This window comes from Daphnia magna, linkage group LG2, assembly GCF_020631705.1.
Source record: "Daphnia magna isolate NIES linkage group LG2, ASM2063170v1.1, whole genome shotgun sequence".
Classification (NCBI taxonomy): Eukaryota; Metazoa; Arthropoda; class Branchiopoda; order Diplostraca; family Daphniidae; genus Daphnia; species Daphnia magna.
Genome location: NC_059183.1, coordinates 18,054,732 through 18,072,133, shown reverse-complemented (window position 1 = coordinate 18,072,133; position 17,402 = coordinate 18,054,732). Strand labels below are relative to the sequence as shown.

The following is a 17,402-nucleotide window of genomic DNA, read 5'->3' as shown; positions in this document are numbered from 1 at the left end:
ACACAACGTACGAGAAAACCGAGTCGATATTCTAGCGTGACACGAGGAAAGCTTTTGACTGGCCGCTTCTCCTTCCACGATAACTCTTTGAGCTTATACGTACGACGTCATGCATATAGCGCGTCGTGTAAACGAAAATCGGAGGAAGGAAAATAAAAGAATTGGGGACCTGAAGTAACAGTGGAAAAACCCATCACATATCGACTTGTATTCTTCCTCGAATTCGTATGTTCTTTCATTGTTTTGTATATTGAACGTCATCGTACTCTTCGTCTTATAAGCTTTATAAATCCATACGCAGAAGAGCGAAGGTAAATACAGCCCATCAGCCAGTAGTCTCACGCACTCAGAACTTACACACAAACAGAGACACACACAAGCAAATAAAAAAAACGCTGCAGGAACGGCTCGGCACGCATCGTGCCTTGAACACAGAACCCCTATTTATACACACGTTTATCGAACTGCAGTATGGTCGTCTCAATAGTGGGTAGTGTAGTGAAAATTGCGTGTGATTTTTTTAATCCCTTCGGCTTTCTTGCACGAGTTGGCCAGTAATTCTTGAACATTTCGTGATCTTTTTTCTCCACCAAAAGGATTTGGACTGGCTTTGATTTCTGCGCTGCTTCGTGTTGAAGTACACAGTAAGCCTGATAGGACTTACGGTAAGCAATAGGCCATACGCTCGGTCCAATAGAACATTCGACATCAGATACATAGTTTGCATTCCTTTGAGTAGTATTTTGCATGCCATGTTTTGTTTCACGGCCACACACACATACATGCATCCACATTTTTTGGTACACAGAGAAGATGAATACAATTATACGGACGGGTTTCACGTGTTATTGGCCAGAAATTGGAGCCAATAACCAACAAAAGGAGCCTCCATGAAACGCATTCGTATGTCACAATATTATAGTAATACACGCAATAAATGTACGCCTTTTCATCTCAATTATGCTCAATAACACGGGATAAACTGGATGGCAATGGCAAAAAAAAAAAAAAACATGTGATTCAACAGATCTACGCATTATTTTTTTAGGCAGCAATTGAAGAATAGTCGAAACAAAGGCATCAACCATTATTGCAGGTGGAGCATTTCAGAAATGTGACACTCTTAAACAAAATTGAACGATGAATGCGCGACGTATTTTTCATTATACTATTGAAATCTTTCTTTTTCATCTCACCAACTCGGTTATTAATGGATTGCGAAGCAATAAGGATTAAATAAAGCACAAAAAATGATAGGATAACAATAAACAAAAGAAAGCAGCCCAAACCAGGATGTAATTATAAATCGACGCGAATGATTAAGAGTTAAAACTGGGAGTATTTTTTAAACTTTAAATCTGCTAAATTTCATCGGCGATGACGCAACATCGATGGCCGCAAGGTCGAATACGTTCCGCCATGATTTGTGGTGGTGCTGCTGCTGTTATGGTGATCCAATCCGCTACTGGTAGAACGTAAGAAATACGTGGACGTTGATCCAGACACCGATCCTCCTCCTCCTGCCGACCTGCTCGAAAACGGACTAGGAGTTCCGTAAAAAGTCGATTCTCGTCGTGTAAATCCCGAATCTGTGAGGCTGGTGTGACGTCGACTAGAATTGGGAGAGAGAACGTTGTTGGTTTGATGACCTGCACTTGCTCCGCTACTAACGCTTCCGCTTTCTTCCAACAACACGGACGAGTACCGTGACGGCCGGCTGGTCAAGGATCCATTTGCGCGAAGACGGACGTTGGCGTCTGGAACATGCTCATGTACGCTGTACCTAGAAATTGATGATTTTGGCGGGATCAAGTGAGCGAAAACAAAGTAAAAACAAAAGAATGTCGTATTTAAAATTTACATTATAGTCTACTACCGATTGCTGGATCTCCGTGGAAGGCTGCTGATGTGATCCGCATTCGAAGACGATGCGGAAGACACCGGATAATAGCTACGACGGCCCAAACTAGCAGACGAATATGATTCGCAATTACCCGCAGGTGGCAAATCGCTGGCAAACGCTCGCGAAGTTGAGAAGGTTCGCGTGTAGGGCCGCACGTCTCGTCCGCTAGTACTTCGATCTCCGGAATCGGATCCGGCAACAGATGGCGTTGGACTCGTCACTCCTTGCTGCGGCTGTTGTTGCTGAGTGTCGGCTTTGACCGAACGAGCTACAGAGACCTCTCTCGACATGGACCTCCTTGGATGGACAACATCGACTGCAACATCGGAGAAATCGGAAGGCGCTGGAGTTTGCCTCCGAGAAGCTGACAGACGACGCTCGCGATCAAAATGTCCGCCACCACCGGTACTCGTATCGGCCGACAAGAATTTCCGGACCATGACGGCCTCGGCCGATTCGTCCCGTCCATTGATGCTCTTCCGGTGCTGCGACGATCTTCGAGCGATGGCCGGTTGAGAGTCGCTGATGGACAAGTCCCCACTTTCCGCCCCTTCAGCAGCCGCGGTCAGCTCTCTGTTCATGGAACGTCGGTGTTTCGTTTTGGCCGGCTCGTTGAACCGCGAGTAAAAGCTTTTACGAAATATGCGCTCGCTGACGCTTTCATCTTCGCCGGAATCTCTCTGATCGCCTCGTAAATCTGAACACACTGACGACGACTCGTAGCTGTCGGTTGGTGTTCCAGGCGCCGCAGCCGCATTTTCCATTCCATCACCGGTCCAGCTGTTGTCGTACGGTTGCGGTTCGAAGCGCTTGATGACACGGGCAAAGCGGACGGCCTCATCGGCAAACGGTGAAATGGTGGCTGGGCCGCTCTCGTTGGGCGGAGGTGGTGAAAACGCGTCCCTTCGACTGCTGCGATTCGATAATTCACGCAGAGTTCCATTCGAACCCTTGTATTGGAACGGTTGGAATTCAGCCGGAACAACAACAGGTAGTTCTGGAGGTGGTAGGTCTTCAACGGGTCTCGCTACTAAAAACACGGGTTTGACCGGAATGGCTGGTTTAAGGATTCCAGTCGGTGCGGCTGGAGCGATTCCGCTTTTCAGAGCATGTTCGTACTTGAGAGCATCCAGTTTGGCCGTCGCTTGCGCTTTAATGGCCGCTGTGTTCTTAATTTCGTCTTCCAATTGCTTCAGTTCTAGCGACACCGAGTCAGCATTGCTGGCTGCAACTTGTTGCCCGTTAGCAGAAACAACTGGCGTAGGCGGTGTAGGCGTAGAAATCGAAGGTTGTGAAGCAACAGCCGGAGCGACCTTGTTGGGCGATGAAGAGCGCTGAAATTGAGCCGCAGCCAAGTTGATCAAGTGCTCAAACTGACGACGCACAGTCAACTTTGGCGAATTCTTGGAAGAATTATTGCCGTTTGATTTAGCTGCAGGCGGTGGCTCCATGCTGACGGATTTCAGAGTCACTTGCTGTTGAATTTTATTATTGGGAGATGGTTCCTTTTGGGCCGCTTCAGGCACTGGTTTTAAGACAACCGACGCGATGCCAGGAGGCGGAATTGACATGTTCGGTTGGGTCGGAGCAGGAATAGGCGTCAAATTGTGCCTGGCTTGCAAAACGGGTTGTAACGGAGACGTCGTGTTTAAAGGTCCAGAAGTTGGCCGATCTTTTGTGACGGTGCGTTCCACAGCAGTTGCTCCTGCTGACTGAGAAGTGGTTTTACTTAACGCTACCAATCCTGCGTCCGGATTGTACTTTTCCCAACGCTGTTCGACCGCTTTAAGGAAACGCTGTTTATCATTCGCCTCCTCTTTTGGAGCATCGTAGAAATCGGGCCGCAGGAAGCGAGAAACTCGACGTGATTTGCGTTCATTCGTTCCATCCGCACTGTCACCGGCCACTGCAGGAGCTGGATTCGTTGAAGTCAAATGTGTGATGGTAGCTAATTTACTTTCCGCTGCTCGTTTGGGCCCCGGACTGTTCTCACCTTCAACGCCCAGTGGCCCGTTCTCCAACACGGTGCTCAGTTGAGGGACGATCGGATTCATCATGGGCGCTACGTCCGGACTACTGGCACTAATAATAGTCGAGATGGATGGAGACGTCGCCCGGTTGCTGCTGGTCGGAATAGGTGACGTACCCCGGCTGCTCGTCGGGCTCATAAATTCTCGACTTCGGGTCCTCGTGTACGTGCGATATGACGCCGGGGTCGAAATGCCCGACGAATTCGGTTGTTCTTCATCCGACAAAGGTGATCCGATTCGATGAAAGTAACCGGTGGTAGAAGCAGACGAAGGGGCTGTATTGGTCATCGAACTATCCGCATCGATATTGTCCAAAGTGGATGAACGGCCATAACGCTGATACGTTCGTTGCGGCTGTGGATCGTTATTCAGTTCACGGCTACTCTTCGTCCGGTTGTACTGCGGTTGGTCTCTTAATGGCCGGTTGCTGGTCTTTGTCTCTGCAGCGAAACGCGACAAGGCCCATGACAAACTGGAACGATTGCCACCAGAAGTGGTCGAGCTATCTGACATGGCGTCACTGGTGTTCTGTTGATGGGCTCCATTCTGAGCTCCCACCAGCTCTGGATTGGTTTCTCGTAAGTGTTGATTGAGTTTCCGTCGTGTTAAAGAGGAAGTGAACGGCCGGCCAGACGTCGGTGCGTTATTGACATCTGCGTCTCCATTAACAGCTGGGCTATGATAAGCGGTACCTTTTGTTGGATTGCATCCAAGTGAAAACAAGAGGCCATCAGTTGACGATCATTTGTTCGATTCACAAGCAAAGAAATAAATCAAATTTGAATCAAATGAAAATCGTTGGTCAATAAAAAAGAAAGTCAAAAAGCCACACTAAAAGCTTTCCAGTTGAAGATTGTACCTTCCTGTTAATCATTTTGGAATCAGATGGCCGGCTTCAGGTGGTGGTTGATAGGGAGTAGCAAACAGTTCATTCCATTCCGTTCGGTTGGAAGCGTATCATGCGTGGAGGCGTTGGTTTGATGCACCACAGAATCTACCAGGATCCGTTTTTTTGGGGGGGGAGGGGCTGGTTGGGTAGGTAAACATTCGATGGGTTTCAAGTCATGGCCGCCTTGGCCGTTCGAAAGCGCAACAAAACATCAGGATTCAGGTGAGGGGCAACGAAAACAAACAAAACAAGGTGATACTGTCAAACAAACCCATTCACTGGATTGACTTCAATGGTTGAAAGAAGAGAAAGAAGAAGTTGAGTAGTAGAATGATTCCATAATGGCCATTTAAATAAATTGAAAAAAAAAAATGAACATAACGAGCAGAAATGTGTTAAAAGCAGCTCAGTCGATTTGGGTTCAGCTGAATTCAAGTACTGGCTGCCGGTTGAGATAGAACGAAGCAGTTGAAGGACATGGCTGTTGCAGGTACAATATCAGCTTGCCCTTGACTCTCCTGTTCCGGTTCTGGGTCGTGTTGACGACGACATTCGGGACGGAACCAATAACTTGCAGTTGGAGGAACGCGTGCTGTTGGCTCCGTGACATGCAAGGTAAACGTGACGCGACTCCGGCCCCTTCCATCAGCCGACCCGAGGTGATGTTGTTGGACTGTATAGAGGTGCGCAAAGGGAAAGGATTGGACAGGAAAAGGAATCAAGTGAAAAAATCAACACCAAAATCGTAGAAGAAGGAGAAAAGAGGCCACCACCAGCAGCAATCAAAGTAACAAAGTGGGACGAGCCAACCAAGAGCGAGCTGATGACGAAACAGCCTCAACCAATCTACCCCATGCAAACTGACGTCTGACTGGTTTGCTGGCCAACATCCGCCAGGCGACGGACGACTTGATTTTGGATGACGGATAAAATGGTAGACGTCTACTGTTGCTATGACTAAGAGGATGACTATTACTACTACTACTAACGCCTCCGCCATTACTACCGATAGTTATGGCGGAGCGACGACGACGGCTACTTTTAGAAAGACTCGTCATCCTAAGCACGTGCCGGATTCTGGTAACATCTAATCGTGCGAAAAATTCAACGATAAGGGTAGACCAAATTCGACGAGGAGAAAGCGCAGACAGAAAATAAAAAGGGGGAACAACACGCAAACGTAAACAAAACACAAAAAAGGGGAGGGGAAATAGCAAAATGTTTGTGTCGATTAAAATAAAATGTTACCTTGATATCCTATTTACAGTTTTCATCTGTGTTGTTTTTTTTTTTTTAACAACTGTAAGCTGCACAGAATAGGAACAGGAGACGGTGTTTAATCAATGATCAGCAAATAATTCGGCCTTGGCAATTAACTAATTCAAATCTAAGTAATAAATACCGGACAGGTACTAACATATGTTCATTCTTTGCAAATATCAATCAGACTGATGGCTCAGATTGCACATCACAGTCTGCTACTAGTAATACTTTATTTCGATACACGTCTTTCAAAGTGTTAAGGAGTAATAGTGAATTGCAAATCATTGGGGGTACCTCGCTGAGACGTGGAGGCCGACGCGATGCTGCAGTTGCTTTCGCCCTCCCCCCCTTTCTCTCCCCCCAAAAAAGGAAAAAAAAAAAAACCCCCCCCCTTTTTTTTTTGGTTCCCCCTTTGGGGAAAAAGAAGGGGGGAGAAAAAAAAAAAAAAACCAACCCAAAAAAAAAAAAAAAAAAAAAAAAAAAAAAAAAAAAAAAAAAAAAAAAAAAAAAAAAAAAAAAAAAAAGAAAAAAAAAAAAAAAAAAAAAAAAAAAAAAAAAAAAAAAAAAAAAAAAAAAAAAAAAAAAAACAAAAAAAAAAAAAAAAAAGAGAGGGGGGGGTGTTGGTTTTTTTTTTTTTTTTGTTGTTGGGGGGGGGGGGGGGGGGGAGAAAAAAAAAAAAAAAAAAAAAAAAAAAAAAAAAAAAAAAAAAAGAGGAAAAAGGGAGCCAAAATTTCCCCCCCCCCCCCCCCCCCCCGGGGGGGGGGGGGGGGGGAAAAAAAAAAAAAATAAAAAAAAAAAAAAAAAAAAAAAATGAATTTTTTTTTGGTTTTTTTTTTTTTTTTTTTTTATTTAAAAAAAAAAAAAAAAAAAAAATATTTTAAAAAAAAATTTTAAAAAAAAAAAAAAAAAAAAAAAAAAAAAAAAAAAAAAAAAAAAAACTCGGCCGTTAGAATTTGGAAAGTGTCGTCATCGTCATCGATGTCGTCATCGATAGAACTGTCACTGCCTCGTCGTCCTCGAGCGCTTTCCCTGAAAAGAAGTTTCAATTAGAAGGATGTCTAGAGAGCAAGACAAGTAACTTACGGCTCGTCGTGGGATTTTTTGAAGGAACTCAAACGCTGCAAGTGATGAAGCGAACTGGCTGGTTGATCGATATCGGCTGATGTCTGGCTAACATCGAAATCCGTTTCGCCGTCGTGATACAAACTCCTGTCAATGCCGAATCGAGATAAAAAACAGATCAAGATAGAACTAAAATGTGAATTCAATGTTCGTACCCGTAGCGCTTGGTCCTATCGAAACGACTCGTTCGCAAGGATGTAGCCGATGACGATGAAGTTTCGGTCGTTGCCGGAAGACTAGAACCAACGCCTTCGACCGTTATAGGAATTATAAATTCACGGGGTGACTTGCGAATGGGCTCCCTGACAGATTCCCGTATCGGTTCACGGATCCCTTTTTTGCTCTCGGGATTAATAGTCTCTGCGGAGGCGAGTATCTGCGTCGATTCCTGTCGATTTCCACTACTTAAAAAATTTAATAATAAATGAATATCATTTAGTCCAGAAATGAAAGAATTATGTTGGACTACCTAGGACGGATGGAGACGGGCTTTGCAGGTTGTGTCAGCGGTGGCGAAGCGACCCGCGGCGGAGTGGCTCGCGTTTGGACGGAAATGGGGTTGAGCGATTTCGGAACGGCTTTGCTGCTGTCCGATGCGGCTAATCCTCCAACCGCCGTTGGCGCTGTAATCGTTTCTCCTCTTCCTTCCACGCGGATCGGAATGATCCGCTCCCTCGGATTAGCGGATGCAACATTGACAGCGATATTAATTTCAGCTTTTTGAACGGGTTTCGCCTCCACCATCACCATTCCAATATCGAGCGGCATTTCGCCAGGCCCTTTCGAGAAACGTTTGGTTAACGTCGGAACGGCAGGCGGATGGTCTCGTGTGGGACTCCGAATGCCGCGCATAAAAGCATTCTCAGATCCAGCAATGCAGTCATCGTCAGTCCTGTCTGTTGAAGTAACTGATGATGCATAAACAGGAGACATTGGCCGGCTCGATGGTTGCGTCGGGGCAGGAGACTGAGGCCTTTGATTAACGGATTGATCGACTGGAGGAGGTGGCGACACCGCACTCGTTTGTTTATTGCTCGCAACTGCCGTCGGTGATGCGATCCGTGTGGGCCGTGGGGGAGGTGAAGCGATTGGCAGCGCAGGTTGCGGAGGTGGGGAAGCCACCCGATTCGATTTCGGCGGAGGTGAAGTCATCCTTTCGTTCGTTGGCAACGTGGTCGATGTCTTGGTCGGTTTGGCGGCAGGAGGAGGTACGGCAGTAGGGAGGCTGGTCGGACGGACCGCTGGCGGATCCTTAGGTGGAGTAGGTACGGAAGCAACTAACATGGAAGCGATTTTCGGCTCCGATTCGCCCGTGTCCAACGTCACCTGAATTTCATGCACTTTCGGCTCTTGATCTTTGACCGGAAGCGTCGAAACCTCGTCAGATTCTTTGACTTTTTTGGCGGATTTCGAAAGCTTCTCTTTCGTTGGTGACTGCACCTCTTTCACGGTGGCAGGGTCAACTGCCTCACCAGCTTTGGCTTCTTGTTCTCCGCTCGATCGTTCCACTTTCTTTTCGTTGCCGGACAGCTGTGGTTTAACATCGTTATCTTCTTTTCGTCCAGAACTGGTTGTCGTATCCTTAGGAGCTTCCCGATTAGCGGACTGGTGATTTTCCTCCGTCTTAACCTTCATGCCGATTTCCGTGACTTTGCCGATAGCTCCGATCTTGACGCCAAGTCCACCCACTACTACCTGCTCGCCCGGCTGTACTCCCTGCTTAATATAAGACGTCAAAATCTTTAAAATATAAAAAAAAAAGGAAACAAATCTTGATTTTAAAAAACAATTGTTTAATTTACCACGGGTTGCAACGGATCGGATTCTTTGCCGGAAGATGGTGCGGCGGTGGTGGTCGACATAGCTGCCATGGAAGTGGCATGGCCAGCGCGTTGTTGATTCAACGTTTTGGGCAGCATGGCGTCAGTGCTGACGGATGAAGCCGGAGTTTGAATGAGCGTCCGTCTCGGTAGACTATTATGATGATGACTAGACGTCGTGCTGCTGCTGCCGACATTCCGGTGCTGCTGGGCAGCAGCAGCCGCAGAGTTCTCAAACGCACGTTTGGCGTCTGAGACTTTCAAAACGGGAACAATAGTGGGCACTTTGGGTTCCATCCGACTGTCCGATGGCCGCCTTGTGTCATTCAGCTAAAAATAAAAATGCAATAAAATATTAGAATCAATCAAAAATAAATAATGAATCCACCAATCAGAACAAGAGACAGTGGGTCAAAAAACCACAAGACAAAAAGGACGAGATTTGTTTTTTTTTAAAAACCATCACCGGGCATAATCTACTCAAAAGTTTGCAGCTCATCAGTCAAAAGCCACTAGAAAGGAACGGATAGGAAAATAGAGAACGACGAGAGAGAGAGAGAGAGATAGGAATATGGAGAGTTGAGACGTAGTAAGGAGGAATGAGATGCCGTGCGGATGCGGGGAATCTGCCGAAAGCTCACCGTAAGCCGGAATCAAGAAAGACAGAAAGAAAAACAAAAAAAAACAGGAGCTGACGGATGGATGGTAGACAGTAATAGTAAAGAAGAAGAGGGTGGGGTTTCTAATAGGTGGGTGTGGCCATATCCGGCCATCATCATCATCGTCTGTATCACGTTGATGTGTGTACACGTCGTGTGATGGTGAAGAGGGACATATCGAGGCCAGCTGACCTTGTAGCTGAAAATGGTGACTTTTTTGGGTCGTTCCAGCGTCATGGTACTCTTGGGTCCAGTCGTCGTCGCTTCATTTCGCGAGTGACTCATTACGAGGCTGTTGAAAATTTCCGCCTGGCGGAGTATCTTCGAATGACGTTGTTCAGCTGCCGCCGGTCCAGCCGGTTTGTTGCTATTGGCCGGACGCCGATTGGCAACAGCCAGCGAAGCATTTGGTGCAGCAGACGACGCATCGGAACGATTGCCGCTGGCCTCCTTATTGGCCGTCTTGCTACTGGCCGTTGTTGCTCCATCGTCGCCAGCTGACTTGGTCTTTTCGTCTGCAAGGGGGGTAGTAGACGGAGGTGGTGGGGAGGGAACCTGATTTAAACCGGGCGGTAAGGTGGGGGGTGACTGAGGAGAGGTGGAAGACGGGGCGGCCTTTTCTGGCTCTGCGATTGTGACGACATCTACAGCTGGCACAGATCCTTTCGCATCCATCTTGTCTACCGGCAGATGAGATTCCGACTGTCCAGGAGACGTAACAAGATGAGCCTGATCCTCTGGAACTCGCGCGCAGGGAGGACAGGTAGGACCGCCAGCAGTAGGCACAATAACCTCAGCTGCTCGATTGGCAGTTGAATCGATAGCGTCGCCGTCTACAAGCGCCAAGGTCATTGGCGTCTGTTGAAATGCGGATGTCGTTGGAGAATGTTGGCTAACAGGGGGACACTGCGGGATGGATGAAGTGGAAGTTATGACCGTTGCGGCACTAGAGGAGCAAGATTTGGGGACGGAACAGGCATTGGGTGTTAGATTCGGGTTGGGCATACAAGAGGTGACTTGTACGCTGTTGGATCGATTATCCGCTTGGCTGGACGTGCTAATACCCTCGTCCATATCAACGTCCGTTACATCACATTTCGGTTTGGCTTCGGTCGTGTTCGTTCGTACCTCTTCCGTCGCAGACTGGACGCCCGCCACCTCATCTTCCTCTCGCATCGACGTCTGGATGCCCGAGTCGTCGATGGGACTTGGTCCCGCAGAACTTTGAGCATCCAAATCAGCTGACGGCGGACAACCACCGTTGCCGTCCTCACTGATTAATTCATCAGCTGATTTGATTTCACCCGTTTCCGCTCGCCGTCTTTTGATAGTGGACGCCTTGTCGGCTTCTTTGCCGGACTGGCCCGAACTTTTCTTTTTGACACCACCCGATTTGGCAGCGTCGGCTGAGACGATCGGCTCCGCTGCTGAGTAATACTCGTTCATGGAATCGCCTTCCTTTCCCATCTGATTTTAGATATTCAAATTTAAATTGAGCGCTGGCATTCCATCTGCTGCGCTAAAATAAAAATATTCAGCAAAAAAGAAAAAAATGGCATTCAAACTCACAGTTACGGATGGATCCGCTTTGGCGCTGTCGACGACGACCGTCTCAGTCGACTCTGGTGGTGGAACGAGCGAAAGAAGTAAATCGAGCCGGACAGGCGTCTGGTTGGCCAGTTCTTCAGCCACTTCCAAACATGATTCTCCGTAGCCTTCATTGACCCACCTGCCCACCCAATATTGAATATCCCATTGTCAAAAAAAGGAGGGACGGATTCGAAAGAAAAAAAAAAAAAGAAGGAGACGTACCAGTGGGAGCAAATGTCCTCGACATTGGCTCGCTTGGCCGGGTCGACGAGCAGCATGTGACGAACCAAGGGCGAAGCAGCTAGAGACAGTGTTCCAGCACGACGAGCATGGACAAATAAAATGAAAACGCAGCAAGTGTGAAAAATAGTTTACAAAAAAAAAAAAATCATAATAATACGCCACTAGTTTGAGAGTTGAGACGACAATAAAAAAAAGAAAAACAAAAAAGAAATGTGAACTTACTTGATGGTTTGTCAGGCGGTTCGTAATACTCGCCCGACGAGATCTGTTTGACGAGTCGCTTGAAATTGGATCCGTCGAAAGGCATGGCTCCGTAAACGAGCGTATAGAGCAAAACACCCAAAGACCTGAGGCATCAAAAAATCGCACAATGATGAGCTCTTATTTCCGCAACAACAGAAAAGAAAAAAAAAAAAAAAATGAAAAAACTTGGGAATAAAGACCATCAGGGCGAATGGCACGGCACAATAACAACGCTCACCAACAATCCACTTCGGGGCCATGGTACGGAGTTCCACGGACAATCTCCGGACTGGCATACAAAGGGCTACCGCAGAACGTCGTCAGCAGACGTCGATCGTCAAAGACGTTGGATAAACCGAAATCAGCAATCTACAAAAAGATGAAAAATAATTGCCAATTAAAAGATAATTGGGGAATTTAAAAAAATTTTCAATACCTTGGCCGTTTTGTTTTCATCCAGCAAAATGTTTTCCAGTTTCAAGTCGCGATGGCAAATGTTGTGCTGGATAAAGAAAATGACACGAAATCAAATTATGTCAAACGGACTGAACGTTTAAAAAAAAATAAAAAAGACATTGGACTATGATTGCACCTTGTGGCAGTAATAGACGGCGGAAGCGACTTGGCGGAAGACTCGTCTGGCCTCCGTCTCGTTGAGTACTTTGCGCTGACTGAGGTAGTCGTATAGTTCACCGCCTGCTGCGTATTCCATGACCAAGACCATCTTCTCCTTGTTCTCAAACACTTCGTAGATGTGAATTATGTTGGGGTGACGGACAGACGACATGATCTGAATCTCGCGCCGGATTCGAATCAAATCCGCTTCCGTTTCGATTTTGGCCTTCTTAATTGTCTTAATGGCCACCTAATGCCGTGCAACGTGAAGGAATAATCCGATTAACATTGACATCAAATCCTCTGAGGCTGAGACGATTACCTCTTGGCCCGTCTCTTTATTGATGCCCAATTGAACTTTGCCGTACGTTCCCTGTCCGAGTTTACGCACCAAATCGAACCTTTAAAAAAACAGGATATTTCAATCAAATGAATTCTAAATTCGCCACGCAAATAGATTAAAAAATAAATTAATTAGAAATGACGTTTACCTTTGGCGGAGTTTGCGTCGGTGATTGTGCATACGCACGCCGACCGTCTGCTCAATTCCGCCCATGATGTTGTTGACGTCCGGCGGCGGCGGAGGTGCCGGCTGCTGCTGTTGACTGTTACCTCCGTTGACGACCATCTTGAAAGTGCAACTGGTTCAGTTATTGTTTCAGTCATTCAAACCGGCGGGCGGGCGGCGGCGACCACCACCACTAGCGTGTCGATGATGACGACAAAACTGGAATACGGCGCCAGGGGCGTTGGCATTACTGCAGGCGCACTTGGCCAGCCATCGGCGTTGACGAGGCACTGCACAGTCGTCTGTTGTCCATCAATAACTTGTTTGATTAGTTTCTCTTTCTCAAGTTTTTTGTTTGTCTTTTTTTTTTTTAAAGCTTTTAGCTTTGATTAATGGACAAAAGACATAAAGGATCGGGCAATGACTCGTTCCGACAGAAAACAACTATTTTTCACGGTTCTATTAATCTGCTTTTTTGTATTCCTGTTTCTTGTTGGCCTTGGATGATCTCGTTCCTTACTGCTCGTTTTTTTTCCCTCTCTCTCTCTCTTTTTCTATTCAGTCCCTTCCAAATGTGTGGTACAATTCATTTAGGTTGTGCGTGGGCATCTGTCCTGCCGGCCAGCCGGCAACACATGGCGCTACTTCACGCGCTCTCCATCACTTTCGAGTTGCTGTAAGTCAATTGGCAACATCGGCAAATTAAAAACAAAAGGGGGAAAATGAACAATTTTTTTGGGCTCTGCACCATTCAGGACACATGGACACAGATAATCGCATCAATGGGGCCACACACTCACTCACTCAAACAGATTTTTTAACAATGCACTTAACTAGTTTTTTAAAAAATGGAGCTCATAGGAGAGAAACTGATCCATCGGACAACTCATCCGGAATGCGAATGGTGTAAGAAGGGAAGGGGGAGAACTGCTGCTACCGGACTATGGAGGCCAGGGAGTCGCACAGACGAAGAAAGAAAAAAAAAAACTCGAAAATCATGTGCAGGAGTCAACTGTACGCTGACGGAAATTCTATTTCGGGAGCCGGGACCCGAGTTCGCAGGAGGGTGACGAGGGGGGGGGGGGCGATACGAGAGAAACTAACGTCCCGTTTGGAACGGATTACAGGCAAAAGCGGATGATGGAGCCACTCCACCCCTTCTTCTTCTTTTTTAAGTGAAAAAAAAAAAAATAAAATCTGAAAATATCAAGCGAATGGAAGGAAGTAAAAGATGAAAGGAGGAAGAAGAAGTGGAGGAAGCGAAGCAGAAAGAGAAAAGGATGCAAGACGCCGGTCCAGTGAACCGACTGGATCACGTTACGACTCGTACCAAAAGATAGAAGAAAAACAAAAATAAAAAAAAGAAGAAGAACGCAACAAAAAAACAAAACACAAACACGGTTGCTCCTTCGCGCCAGCGCAATGAAAAATGAGATTGCCCAGACCAGCTCAACGATCGTTGTTGTTGTCGTCGTCCCGGCGACATACACACAAGTAGAACGCGATTGACGCAATACCCACACTCTTATGTTTTATTGGATGATAATCTCGAAAATAAAAATAAATAAAAAAGTTTCTCAAGACTTTCTCTTGGAAAGGGGGGGTCCTTTATGGTCAGGAATGGCGGATCTGCCAAGAGTATGGATTGAATATACAAAAAAAAAAAATCTGAATAAAGTGAACCGGTCGTGAATAATTGACGAAGCCACTTTGACAGCTGGCTTTTACTCTTTTTCTTTTTTTTCTACGTATGGAAATAGTCCTCTTTGGATTCTACCGTGTTTGGCCGGCGGAGACGGGACCTAGAGGCTAAAAACGAAAAAAAATTATAAAAACTGCGCACAGACTTGCTATTGATCTTCTTTGATACATTGACGAAAAATACGTTCAAGTAGGTGACAGACCGGAAAAGGAATTAAAGCTACTTCCGGTGAACTATGGAGGAATTTGACGAAAAGCGAAAAGCCTCCCATATTTGCCAGGGGAAAACGTGAAAAGGAGACGAAAAAAAAAAATTCTCTCCGTGCAAGGAAAACCGACTCGATCCTCTTGCCACAAAAATCTCGCCATCTAAACTAAACTAATAAGGCCCCCGTCTTGCATATGTGTGGTGACGTCGACCGGGAATGAGAGGAACTAGAGGGCGGGCTGGTGCAGAGAAAGACGGCAAGGGAAGCCAAGAATTTTTCTAAAAACGAACGTCTTGTTCACTCGGCTATTTTTAAAAAAGGAAAAAGAAGAGGAGCAAAAACTGCGGCTGTTGAGCTGCTCAGCCACTAGCTCAACTTGTGACTCTAATGTACTGACTGATGTTTGCCCAGCATCGGGCGGTCGTGTTTTTGTCTTCATTTTTCATCGAACACCCACGCAATCATCAAATTCTTTCTTTTACTTAATCAGTCACACTTTTTCTACGCCAATCCTACGTATCGAACGCATGTTTTATCTCAGCTATTACAAATTCGGTCCGTTGGATATAGGCGATAGCTGGAAGAGGGACCTTTTTGGCCAAGCCAACGGGCCCGGAGCCATCCGTCACTCATCTTGCCGACTAATGGACATCTCACTAGAAAAAAGAAAAGAAATGGGGGATAACAAAAATATATATATATATCTCGTGAATCGATTCCTTGGCCTACACAGCAGTTTTTCTTCAACCTCATCTTCGATGAATAATGACAACTGAGAGGGGGGAATGTAAGAATTGGTAGAAACGACGAAACGTGGATCGATGACACTCGCTTGCCACACGAAACAAGAAAAGGCGGCCTGTGGCCGACGTTGTATACGGTAAGATACTAGCAAATAAATCTTGTGCCTGTCGTCTTGCTTTCTGTTTCTTGCCTCCCACCATTGTCATGATGAGGATTCTCTGGTAGAGAATATAATCTCTTTATTCGTGTGGATATTTTGCTCTGTTTTCGCTTCCGTTTTTTTGTTGTTGCGTGCTTCGTCCACTCAGTTAGCTGGCCAAAGCCCTTATAGGTTGGTTGGCTGGCCTGTCTTCTCTGTCTGATTGTGTCATTACAGCAGATTAATGGACTGGACAACAGACCAAACAGACTAGCTCCTCTAGGGTCTTGTTCTTACTGCCTCATGCCTTTCAATCTAAGGGAGAATTGCACTTGTCTGTGGTGCAATTACAAGGACAAAACCAAAAGCTGCACAGATCAACGCCTGACAGACTATTATCAAAAGGCCTAGTGAATCATGATCAAAAGCTACAAAGTTTACAAATGGCTACTGAAGTCTTCTTCACACATCTTTCGAACAAAAAGTAATGGACCTTGCATGTTTGCGAATGCAGAATCAAACCAGATTGAATTATTTATAAAATTGAAATAAGGAATTGATTCCCATAATCAATAGATTCTGAATTCATTCTACAGCTATTGCTTTCATTGTGTCAATATAATATTGATTTTACCACATTTTTCAGATTGAAATACAAATGCGAAAATTTAAACCTTGATTACCATTCGACGGTGTGACTGATCAATGCCAAGATCACTTCGCCTGGAGTAGAAAAACGATCTCGTGGATGAGAAAGCGATTTGAATCCGATGACCCACGAGCCTGGTTAGTGGTGGACAAATGGCAGCTGCGCCATTCACAGTTGACAATGAAGAAATGGCACTACGTTGCAGATAATGTAAAAATAGTGCAAAAAATATCGGTTTCTTAAAAGGATCGTCAATGGCACAAACGACCCAGGCGGTCGGCAGCAGCAGACGAACTGGGAATCGTAAACAATCAAAAATCCTCGACGAAGAACCCCTTTTTTCCCTTGGGTTTTGGGTCTAAGTGTTTCCTAGTCTTTGGAGGAACATGGGACGCCATCTAGCGGCGATCCTAACAACCTCTAGGAAACACGTTGAACATCGCCGACAAGCCTTAACTATCACGTATGAAATAGACAAAGCCTGTCGTAACAAAGCTGATCTAATAACAAGTGACTTGTAAATCTAATACAATATGATTAGATAACTAAATCAATTGCTGTCCATTTTCCTGAAAATCCTTGTAAGAAAACGACATGATCAATGAAACATTATTAATGTTTCAACGCGCTGTCGTCCACAGCAGGATCTAAAGTGGCCGCCGTCTAATGCCATGACGCTGATGACGTCTTTGGGCCGCGGTTTGCGCTCGATTGATTATATAGAAACGAAAGCCAGATCGATAGTGCGGTTCGTTTCCCTTTCTGCGTGGAGCTGAGCAACCCTCAAGTTACTCGTCCAACTCCCTTTTTAGTACTATGTCGTTTTTTCTTTCCTTTCTACGTTGCGTGTGTGTGCATTCCTGTCCGTCCCTCAGAACGGGTTTCAATCGTGACTATTTCTCTGCACGCGCTGTAACAAGAGCTGGCACGTTTCCCGCCGTACTACTGAAAACCCATTATTTGAATCTTTCTCCGTGTAATACCTCGATTCCTCTCTTTGCTTGTGCGTACCATCATTTGTTCTTTTTTTTTCCCTCCCTCTTGTTGCCATACTTGTCTCCCTTTTTTATTTTCG

At 45.9% G+C, this 17,402-nt stretch overlaps 2 protein-coding genes across 8 annotated transcripts; both read right to left on the bottom strand.

Moving 5' to 3' along the window:
• Positions 1 to 720: 720 nt before the first annotated feature.
• On the bottom strand, positions 721 to 6,053 carry LOC123470150 (proteoglycan 4-like). 2 transcript variants are annotated; one of them, XM_045169906.1, is made up of 3 exons: positions 5,262 to 6,051; positions 1,877 to 4,625; positions 721 to 1,783 (listed from the first exon to the last, which is right to left on the bottom strand). In XM_045169906.1, the coding sequence occupies exons 1-3, from the start codon at positions 5,299 to 5,301 to the stop codon at positions 1,369 to 1,371; spliced, it is 3,204 nt and encodes a 1,067-aa protein (XP_045025841.1). In that variant the 5' UTR covers positions 5,302 to 6,051; the 3' UTR covers positions 721 to 1,368. The 2 variants fall into 2 exon arrangements, with proteins under 2 accessions (XP_045025841.1, XP_045025842.1); XM_045169907.1 differs by having other exon boundaries at positions 1,640 to 1,783; positions 1,862 to 4,625; positions 5,262 to 6,053.
• Positions 6,054 to 6,077: 24 nt separating this feature from the next.
• LOC116917468 (serine/threonine-protein kinase par-1) lies at positions 6,078 to 16,649 on the bottom strand. Of its 6 annotated transcripts, none has more exons than XM_045169904.1 (17): positions 16,362 to 16,649; positions 12,869 to 13,187; positions 12,700 to 12,778; positions 12,355 to 12,627; positions 12,199 to 12,264; positions 12,001 to 12,131; positions 11,742 to 11,866; positions 11,499 to 11,577; positions 11,256 to 11,415; positions 9,879 to 11,153; positions 9,010 to 9,357; positions 7,677 to 8,926; positions 7,363 to 7,608; positions 7,169 to 7,294; positions 7,024 to 7,114; positions 6,380 to 6,408; positions 6,078 to 6,129 (listed from the first exon to the last, which is right to left on the bottom strand). In XM_045169904.1, the coding sequence occupies exons 2-17, from the start codon at positions 13,003 to 13,005 to the stop codon at positions 6,093 to 6,095; spliced, it is 4,452 nt and encodes a 1,483-aa protein (XP_045025839.1). In that variant the 5' UTR covers positions 13,006 to 13,187; positions 16,362 to 16,649; the 3' UTR covers positions 6,078 to 6,092. The 6 variants fall into 6 exon arrangements, with proteins under 6 accessions (XP_045025839.1, XP_045025836.1, XP_045025838.1 ...); XM_045169901.1 differs by having other exon boundaries at positions 7,363 to 7,611; positions 12,869 to 14,694; positions 16,362 to 16,647; XM_045169903.1 differs by having other exon boundaries at positions 7,363 to 7,611; positions 7,677 to 8,923; positions 16,362 to 16,647.
• Between the last annotated feature and the right edge of the window lie 753 nt (positions 16,650 to 17,402).